This window comes from Mus caroli, chromosome 4, assembly GCF_900094665.2.
Source record: "Mus caroli chromosome 4, CAROLI_EIJ_v1.1, whole genome shotgun sequence".
Taxonomy (NCBI): Eukaryota; Metazoa; Chordata; class Mammalia; order Rodentia; family Muridae; genus Mus; species Mus caroli.
Genome location: NC_034573.1, coordinates 123,876,473 through 123,885,798, shown reverse-complemented (window position 1 = coordinate 123,885,798; position 9,326 = coordinate 123,876,473). Strand labels below are relative to the sequence as shown.

At 53.9% G+C, this 9,326-nt stretch overlaps 2 protein-coding genes across 3 annotated transcripts in view; both read left to right on the top strand.

Annotated features, from left to right (window-relative positions):
* Cnksr1 (connector enhancer of kinase suppressor of Ras 1) overlaps positions 1-7,372 on the top strand; it is a 10,532-nt gene extending 3,160 nt beyond the window's left edge. Inside the window, exons 4-21 of the mRNA XM_029476404.1 lie at positions 306-390; positions 788-829; positions 906-1,010; positions 1,602-1,661; positions 1,781-1,843; positions 2,158-2,259; positions 2,347-2,408; positions 2,484-2,557; positions 2,698-2,804; positions 2,883-2,913; positions 3,348-3,520; positions 4,908-4,981; positions 5,142-5,213; positions 5,707-5,783; positions 5,928-5,989; positions 6,081-6,165; positions 6,251-6,432; positions 6,774-7,372. Of these exons, the coding sequence (XP_029332264.1) occupies positions 306-390; positions 788-829; positions 906-1,010; positions 1,602-1,661; positions 1,781-1,843; positions 2,158-2,259; positions 2,347-2,408; positions 2,484-2,557; positions 2,698-2,804; positions 2,883-2,913; positions 3,348-3,520; positions 4,908-4,981; positions 5,142-5,213; positions 5,707-5,783; positions 5,928-5,989; positions 6,081-6,165; positions 6,251-6,432; positions 6,774-7,043 (1,726 nt within the window). The 3' untranslated portion in view covers positions 7,044-7,372. The remainder of the gene's footprint in view (positions 1-305; positions 391-787; positions 830-905; positions 1,011-1,601; positions 1,662-1,780; positions 1,844-2,157; positions 2,260-2,346; positions 2,409-2,483; positions 2,558-2,697; positions 2,805-2,882; positions 2,914-3,347; positions 3,521-4,907; positions 4,982-5,141; positions 5,214-5,706; positions 5,784-5,927; positions 5,990-6,080; positions 6,166-6,250; positions 6,433-6,773) is intronic.
* Positions 7,373-8,080: 708 nt separating this feature from the next.
* Catsper4 (cation channel sperm associated 4) overlaps positions 8,081-9,326 on the top strand; it is a 16,793-nt gene continuing 15,547 nt past the window's right edge. For both annotated transcript variants that reach the window (XM_021160685.2, XM_021160686.2), the window contains exons 1-3: positions 8,081-8,194; positions 8,284-8,358; positions 8,758-8,901. In XM_021160685.2, the coding sequence (XP_021016344.1) occupies positions 8,129-8,194; positions 8,284-8,358; positions 8,758-8,901 (285 nt within the window). In that variant the 5' untranslated portion in view covers positions 8,081-8,128. The remainder of the gene's footprint in view (positions 8,195-8,283; positions 8,359-8,757; positions 8,902-9,326) is intronic.

Genomic DNA, 9,326 nt, shown 5'->3' with positions numbered 1-9,326 from the left:
TGTAGACCAGGCTGGCCTCGAACTCAGAAATCTGCCTGCCTCTGCCTCCCGAGTGCTGGGATTAAAGGCGTGCGCCACCACGCCCGGCTCCGTGTAACACTCTTACAGCTCATTTGTAATGCCCAGAACAGTTGAAGTTAAATCATTACAACTATAGCTTTTTATTTAATGGCTGTCTGCCTGGTGCCTACAACAGGGCCTGGTACATATAGGACAACAAAGTCCTGTCCCACCAGAGGTAGGCATTATCTCCAATTCTCAGGTGACAATTATGTCCAACATCGTCATTGTCCTTCCCCTGCCAGGTACCTCTTCTCTCACTTAAATGACTTCTCTGCCTGCCAGGAGATTGGCGTGCTGTGCGGGGAGCTGGGCCAAGTCCTGCAGGAGGTATGGGGATGGGAGACAGGCTGGTCTAGGCCCCAGAGCTTTTTATAAACTGTGAATCAGATTAAGATTGGGTGTGAGAGCTGGAGCGGGAGGGGGTTGTGGTGAGCAAGAAGAGAAGAAGCCTGTCTCTGGGTATGGGGTAACAGGTCATAGGATGGGTCATAGGATTTCCCTGGCAGAAGCTCGGGTAACATTTGCAAAGGGTGGTAGGCTAGGACATGTGTAGTGACTGTTGTTGAGTCAGATGTCCGGAATGAAACCTTGGAGTTGAAACTCTGAGACCATTATAGTTCTGGCAAGGAGACCAGTGTAGAGAAAGCAAGGGAGGAGCCTGTGTCCTCGGGAGAAGGTACTCCCCACTCCATTCTAAAGGGGGGGCTGTGCTCCCTGCTTTCAGGACTGCCCAGAGGCTGAGAAGGAACGCAACATCCTGAGGATTGTGAGTGTCCCGAGTGGGTGGGGAGGTGTAGGGTATGGAATCAGATGCAGCCAGACAACCTGCAGTCCTCCCTTAGTGCGGCCATGTGGCTGGGATCTGTCACAACATCCTGAGCTGCAGCCCAGAGGAGCTGCTGGAACAGAAGGCTGTGCTGGAGTCGGTGCAGGTGGACGACCCTTCCGTGAGTTCTGACTCCTAACCTCTTCCTGCAGACCCCTGGCAGCCTTGCCCGAGCCCTGAAACATGGTCCCGGAGCCCCGACACCTTGTATTGATGAGTCTGGGTACAGGTGTTTAGATGGAGACCCAGAGGAATTGCTTGGGGTCTCACCATTCCTGGATACCTTTCCCAAACCACAGGGGCTTTTGTGTGGCTCAGGTGTCACATTTCAGCCCTGGCAGTGTTCTGGGGGGTGGGGGAGAGGAGACAGATTAATAGAGATGAGAGAGGATGCTTACACTTGAAACAACCAGAAACAGCAGTCGAGAAAACCAGAGTTGCTCCCCGTTACCCCCAGCTCCATACCATCCCGTTCTCCATTCACAAAACTTCTGAGACTCAACTCGGAAATCAATAACAGGGTTGCCCTGTGGCCTTATGGGGGGTAAGGGGTGGGGACAACAAACCTGAAGTTACACAGCAGTTAGGAAAATGACGTCGTGGGGCTCTGTTCCCTTTCTGCTCACTTTAGAGTCACGGTGTGCACTGTGGGGTCCTGCTCACTGCCTCTGCTGAAGCCAGGCTTTGCTTGACTTGGCCTCTATCTCTACAGGGTTTAGAAATTCACACCACCAGCAACTGCCTGCACTTTGTGTCCCGAGTAGGGGTTCAGGTAAGAGCCCCAAGCACCCCTGCTACCCCTGACTATCCTGGAGGCCTTCTCCCCCGCCGGCCATGGCAGCTTCAAGCCCCAGGAAAGCCTCATTCTCTGAGCCCCGTTCTTCACCCCAGGCTGCCACCGGCTCCCAGATCCTGCCAGGAGACGAGATTGTCCAGGTCAATGAGCAGGTGGTGGTGAGTGGTGGGGAAAGAGTGGGCAGTCTGGAGATGAGGGACACTGAGGGAGGTCAATGGCAAAGTGGGGAAGTCACCCGAGGGTCCTGTGAAGACCAGGGCTGGGGGAGCTGCCTGGCATGACGTGAGCCAACACAGAAAGGTCGCGTGGCGACTGCTGCTGGGTGGGATCTCACAGAACTCGGGTTAAAGGGCTCCCTGGAAGCTCCCTGAAGGTGGTGAGAAGCGAGTGAGACCTGACAGGGAGCTCTGAGAGGGAAGGAAGGGTGTGGGGTTGCTGCAGAACCCTCCAACTCAGCCTCCCCGTTTCCCAGGTGGGCTGGCCCCATAAGAACATGCTGAGGGAGCTGCTGAGGGAACCAGCAAAGGTCAGCCTGGTACTAAAGAAGATTCCCGTGCCAGAGACCCCCTCACAGGTACCTGCTCTGCAACGCCCCCACACATACACCTGCTTTCAGACTCTCTTGGTCACCTCCATCACTTTGTTTCTGGTTGCTTCCCAGATGTCCCTGGACTCTCCTCACCTGCTAAGCCAATCACTGCCCCTGAACCCACCATCTCCCAGGTAACGAGCTCTCCCTTAGGGTATGTCTTGAAGCAAGGACCACAGGCTCATCTTATGTCCCGTTGCTCTCCACAGGGTTTCATCTGAAGGTCTTTTAGCCTTCAACCTGTCTGCAGATGGAACTCCTGGACCCAGCCCTGCCTGGACAGGTAGCTTGACAGCCTCAGCAGGTGGCTCATGCTCTGGGAAGGCCACCAAAGTGCCCAACCAATTCCCCATGCTGACATTTCTGCCTGCAGGCTGGGCCTAAACTCATAGATTTTCCCTCTCCCTCCTCCCTGCCTGACAGACTCTACCTCCCTTGATGCTCAGTCCCTGCCCACTCCCTCTGGACCACCAGGCGTACTTCTAGAAGAAACAGCAGAACCTCTGGAGCCTTCGGGACACCCTGACAAGGTAAACACAAGGACTCAGCAGGGAGGCGCGTGGGCTCTGGATCTAGACACGTCTCTAATCTCTTTGTGGTCTTTTCAGAGTCCCATCCTTGGTCGGAAGAATTCTAAAGGTATAAGAGGCCCTGGCTGAGGGAGAGGGGTGCTTAGAAATCTTCACAGGGCTGGGTGTGACCCCTCACTGCACACACGAGCTACCTACACAATAGCCTTTTCCGGCTACTCGGACCCCTGCTTCTAGCCTAGGCCTCTTGCTAGCTCTGAGACAGTGAGAAAGCACCCTCTGATTGTCAATTTTCTCGTGTGTGTGTGTGTGTGTGTGTGTGTGTGTGTGTGTTTGTGTGTGTGTAACACAGAGCTCTGCCCTCTACCACAAGCTGTATGCCCAGCTTCTCCAGTCAAAGCCATTCTACCTGAGGATGTCTGTAACATCATTGTAAGCCCAGAGTATGCCCTCCGTTCTGCTGGGGAGTCCTATGGGGGCAGGTAGACTTAGCGAAGGATCCTTGTCAGCCCCTCACCAACAGGGTCTGCTGTGTTGAGGCAGGTATAGCCACGAGGCTGAGCCGCCGCCGGGTGTCCTGCCGAGAGTTGGGTCTGCCGGATTGTGATGGATGGCTTCTACTGCGGAAGGTACCCGGTGGCTTTATGGGCCCACGCTGGCGCCGCTGCTGGTTTGTGCTCAAGGGACACACCCTATACTGGTACCGCCAACCCCAGGTGAGACCCCCCATACGCACTTGTGTAGGTAACAAGGGAATCTGAGGGTCACCATCTTTACCTTCTATGTCAGAGAGCCGCATACTTTCCCAACCGCCCTGTTTGTGAAGTGGGGGTAACTCTTGGTAGAGAAATGAGTTCATACACGTATAAAAGAATGTTCTGGGGGGACTGGGAAAGCGGCTCAGCAGTTACAAAGCACCTGTAACTTTTGCAGAGGTCAGATGTTTGGTTCCCAGCACCCACCTGTAACTCCAGTTCCAGGGAGTCCAGTGTCCTCTTACGCAGTGTCCTCTTACAGTTCCAGGGAGTCAGTGTCCTCTTCTATGGGCACTCATATGGTGCACAGATGTCCATCAGTCTGGGCTATATAGCAAACTTCAGGCCAGCCCAGACTATATAGCGTGAGACTCACATTTCAGAAAACACAGCCCGGTGAGCTGGCTTCGTGGGGACGGGTGCCTGTCATTAAAGCCTGATGACTTGTGTATGATACCCACAACCCACATGGTCTGAGAAGCTGTCCTCTGATCTCCATGTGTCTTGTGGCATGCATGGAAAGGTGCCCCCCCCCAACCAATATATAAATGTAAAACATTTTTAAGTGTAGAAAAAAATCACTTTTATTCTCCCTACCTCTTCTTTCTCTCCTATTTTATCCATCCTAGTGATAGCCACTCAATCATTCATTCACTCAATAGACACCCAGGTGCCTGCTGGATCCAGCTCTGAGGGAGAGCATTGAAGGCCACAGGGAAGATTTGGATAGCCTCTAGCTCTCTGCATCTTAGAGGCCAATGGGGGGAAAGGGCAGAATACATCCTTTTTTTTTAAGATTTATTTTAAATTTTATTTATGTGAGTACACTGTAGCTGTCTTCAGACACACCAGAAGAGGGCATCAGATCCCATTACAGATGGTTGTGAGCCACCATGTGGTGCTGGGAATTGAACTCAGGACCTCTGGAAGAGCAGCCAGTACTCTTAACCAATCAACCATCTCTCCAGCTCAGCAGAATACATCCTTATGGACAGTGGGCCAGGAAATCTCTGGTGATGCGTGGGAGCCCGGCCTGCCACATTCTAGTCCACGGACACTAGAAGCTTCTTTGGAAAGCCGAGTTTGAATGTTTGTCAGATGAAACGGAAAAGGGAAACCAGGAAGCAAAAAGGCTTTTCCAGACGGAGCAGCCAAAAGGGCATGCCTGAGCAGGGCTCCTCCCCTTTGGCTGTTTCTCTGGATACCTTTGCTCCCCTTCCCTGCCTAGAAGTGCCCCTTGACCACACCTTCAGCCCTGAGCTCCAGGAACCCGAGGGGTTAACTAGGGAGCTGGCTGAGTCTTGAGGGCCCAGGGCTCCATGCTGACCCTCGCGTTGTGATCCCCCAGGATGAAAAGGCCGAAGGGCTTATCAATCTCTCCAACTACAGCCTAGAGAGTGGACATGACCAGAAGAAAAAATAGTTAAGTCTTGGAGTGAGATGGGATTGGGAGAAAGGGGGAGAGAAGGGTGGAGGTGGTGTGGACATGTGGCAGGGAGCTGGAATTCCTGATCCAGCCTCTCTCTGGATTCTGGATGGGCATGCCCGGAGGAGGCTGTGACTTCTTTCTGCCCCCTGGCAGTGTGTTCCAGCTGACCCATGATGTGTACAAGCCCTTCATCTTTGCTGCCGAGACCCTGTCTGATCTGAGCAAGTGAGTGCCACTTCCTTGTCACTACTCCCATGCAGTCCCCAGCTACCAAGCACTTAAGAGCTGAGTGAACTCAGGGGACGGGACTCAAACCCTGGCCCACTCAGAAAGCCTCAAGTTTTCATCATCTGCAAAATGGGCAAAGAAGCAGTGCTACCTCATTTGCTCCCTGAGTGTCAGTTCTGTGGATCTGGGACAAGGTGGTTCACTCTGCTAATTCCAGCACTTACAAAGGCTGAGGCAGGAGGATTGCAAATATGAGGCTAGCCTGGGCTACATGGTGAGTTTCAGGTCAACCAGAGCAATATAATAAGACACTGCATCAAGAAAACAGGAAAGAAAGTGGAAGATATAGCTTAATGTAGAAAGCACCTCTTTATGCTTGGGCTCCAGGATCAGACAATAAGTTCAGGGGAGAAAAATAGATGTAGCTAAAGCTCAGATCTTTGTGGGCCGAAGTGATTGGAAACCTCACGACTTGCATGTTCTCATACAGGTGGGTGCGACATCTCATTACCTGCATTTCCAAGTACCAGGCTCAAGGCCGGGCCCCCTCCTCTGCCAGAGAGGAAGGTGAGTCTATCACAGAGAGGGAGAATGAGCCCAGGCAGCACGGAGTCCCTGCTGTGCCCCAGGCCGGGTGCTGGAGCTCAGATCTCCTGGCCCACTCCATGGCTCTCCAAACCCAGCCTGTGGTTCTCTGACTCCCCACCCTAGACTGCTACAGTGAGACAGAAGCAGAAGACCCCGACGAGGAGGCTGGGTCCCGCTCCGCTTCTGTGAGTAGAGTGTCACTTTAGAGTAGGGGGTAGGGGCTGGATGGCAGGTGGTGGGACTCAGGCTAATCCTCCTTCTCCTGCCTCAACCTAGCCTGGCCCAGCTCAAGCGTGGAGTGACACATCGCCCATGGCTTCACCCCTGCAAAGTCCAAGAACTTCCTTTAACTCTCCACCAGGTTGCTGCCCTGGGAGCGGGGAACTGGGCTTCAGGGCTGTCCTGAGCATATTCATGTGTACTCATCCTGCACCCTGATTCCACAGACAGCAGTGACAGAGCCCTGGAAGGAATGGTACAGGGACTGAGGCAGGGAGGGGTGTCCCTCCTGGGCCAGCCCCAGCCCCTGACCCATGAACAATGGCGGAGTTCTTTCATGAGGCGGAACCGTGACCCTCATCTCAATGAGCGTGCACACCGTATCCGGGCACTCCAGAGCACCCTCAAGGTGAGGGGGTGGGCGCACACTGGGTCCCGGCTTAGGATAAGGCTCTGAGCTTCAGGCCCTGGTGGTGTCTGTTTCCCAGCTCCACTGTGAGCTCTGGACTGTAGGCTGAAGGCTACAAGCCCTGGATTTGCTGGAGTTCAATCCCGGGCTCCATACTCCATTCGAGTCTCAACTGTGTTCTGAGGCAAGTTCTAGAAGGTTCCGTGTACAGAGACTATATATTCACCCAGACTCTTGGGCCAGGGTATCCTGGTGGTGGGTGCAGGACATAGAGCTACTTCTCGGTTCTGTTCCTCTTGGATGACTGTGGATCTCCCCCCCACCCCCAACTTTTACCTCAGGCAAAGCTGCAGGAACTGCAGGCCCTGGAGGAAGTGCTGGGTGATCCTGAACTCACAAGTGCAAAGTTCCGACAGTGGAAGGAGCAGAACCAGGAGCTATACTCAGAGGGCCTGAGAACCTGGGGAGAGACGTGGGCCCAGACCAGCTCCTCAGACCCAAACTCTGACTCCAGGGGTCATTCCCCACAGCCCCTCCCCTCTGACCCTGAAGAGCCCTCCCAGCCTTTTCCCTTAACCCCAGAGAACAGCCACCAACCTCCTGACCTCTGACCCTGGCTGAGGACTACTTCATTCCCAGTCTCTGACGTGTTTAAGACATGCCCAAGGGGTCAGTGAGAGACCAGAAGGAGCGTTAGCCGTTAGCCGTCAGCTTTACCCCAGAACGGACCTTCCACACACTCTGCTCACGTGTCCCCTAGAGTGGAAGGAAATCTCCTGTCCTCTCTGTGAGGCAGAATTCCCTCAACCCATCCTCAGATCTGGGATGTCCCTGCCTTCCTGGGGCATTCAAAAAGGTTTCCCAGACCAGATCTGGATAGGTGTTTATTTTACACGAGAGCCGCTTTTCCACCAAATAAAGTTGATTTCTCTGACGTGAACCCATGTGTCTTTGCTTTAGAATTGGGTGTCTGTGCTCTCTTCCTCACCCCACTCCACCCCTGCTCCCTCAACCACACACAGGGGTAAAGAGATGCCGGGCTAGGGTGAATGCTTCTCCATCCTAGGGTGGGTGACAAGCTCTCTGTGTAGCCCATTACCCTGAGCTATACACTCAAGGCCCCAGTGCCAAGGTACCGAGCTCTGTGGTCATGCATCTGGCCTGTCTATCTCTCCTTAGACCGTAGAGGTCAGGCCTGCTTCCCTGTCCTAGCCCTAGGGAGCAATGTCCACTTGGTAGATACAGGAACTCATTTTTTTTCTGAAAGGCCAGGTGGGCATCAGTGGGACATGTAGTGGACTCTCTCTTGGTCTCCCCTTCACTCAGCCCCACCTTGAGTACCTGGATCCAGAAAAGGGGCCTCTGTGCTCTCTATTTAAGATGAAATGGAAGACCAGACTGATTCCCACCAGCCTCTAACCACTGACCCATCCTGAAGCCCTTGGCTGAATACTCGGTTCTCTCTGTGAGGTACCTCATGGGAGGAGCTTCTTTTGCTGTTTTGCTTTTTTTTTTTTTTTTTTTTTTTTTTTTTTTTTTTTTTTTTTTTTTTTAAATCATTATCTGCTTGGAATGTCTGGGTGGAATCCGGAAGCCTGTAGCTGACAGCTGCCTCTGTGATCTCACCACAAGGGGGAGAGAGAAGGACTGCTCGCAGCAGAGAAGCGGCCTCTGAAGAGAAGGGGACACAGCAAAGATGTCTGAAAAACACAAGTGGTGGCAGCAGGTGGAGAACATCGACATCACACACTTGGGCCCTAAGGTAGCGAGCCTCGTCCCGGCGCTGCCGCCGAGCTGGCATCCTAGGGTGGGTGGAGGCAGTGGCCACACTCAAGCTCCTCTCCTCTGCAGAGAAAAGCCTACGAACTCCTGGGTCGGCATGAGGAGCAGGTGCTCATCAACCGCAGAGATGTCATGGAGAAGAAGGTAAGGAGACGGGGAAGGCAGGGGCAGACAGGGTGACTGTCACCCCCTCGGTCCCTTCCGCAGCTCTCTGCCCTTGAATGCCCTCCCTGAAGACCTTCTTTGGGAGATAATGCCCACTGGGGTCAGTCTTCAAAGAAACCCCTGTCATGTGATAGCCACTCCTCAGCAGAGACCCCCAAGCTCCCAAAGGTCCCTAGGAGTGTTCCTCTTTTTGATGACCAATTAAGTTGTGACTACTAACCAGAAACCAGCCTTTCATGAACTCAGACAACATCACTCTCTAGAGCAGACCCACAGGTACACCCGTTCACCAGGAAGGGGCAGAGGAGTTGAACAGTCCTGGCAGAGGCCACCCGTGGTGACACCTGCCTGAAGGGAAGGTCTCCGGTCTCCTTCCAGGATGCCTGGGATGTACAGGAATTCATCACTCAGATGTATGTCAAGCAGTTGCTACGCCATCCGGCCTTCCAGCTGCTGCTGGCCTTTCTGCTGCTGTCCAACGCCATCACCATTGCCCTCCGTACCAACTCTTATCTCGGTCAGGTGGGATGTTGGCCCGATTTCTACCCCCACTGGCTCTGACCTGGGACAAGATGCTTTCCTCTTGGGCCTGTGGCTCTTTGTGTGTGTGTGTGATGGTTGAATTGGTTGTTCTTCAAAAGTCTGGTCCCCACCCACACCTGGTGCAGCAAACCTATGATCCCGATGCTAGAGAGGCAGAGATGGAGGCAGAGGTGGAGATGGCAGAGGCAGAGGCAGAGGCAGAGAGGCAGAGAGGCAGAGAGGCAGGGAGAAAGAGGCAGAGAGGCAGGCAGAAAGAGAGGCAGAGAGGCAGGCAGAGAGGCAGAGAGACAGGGAGGCAGAGAGGCAGGGAGGCAGGGAGGCAGAGAGGCAGGGAGGCAGGGAGGCAGCGAGGCAGGGAGGCAGGGAGGCAGCGAGGCAGGGAGGCAGGGAGGCAGAGAGGCAGA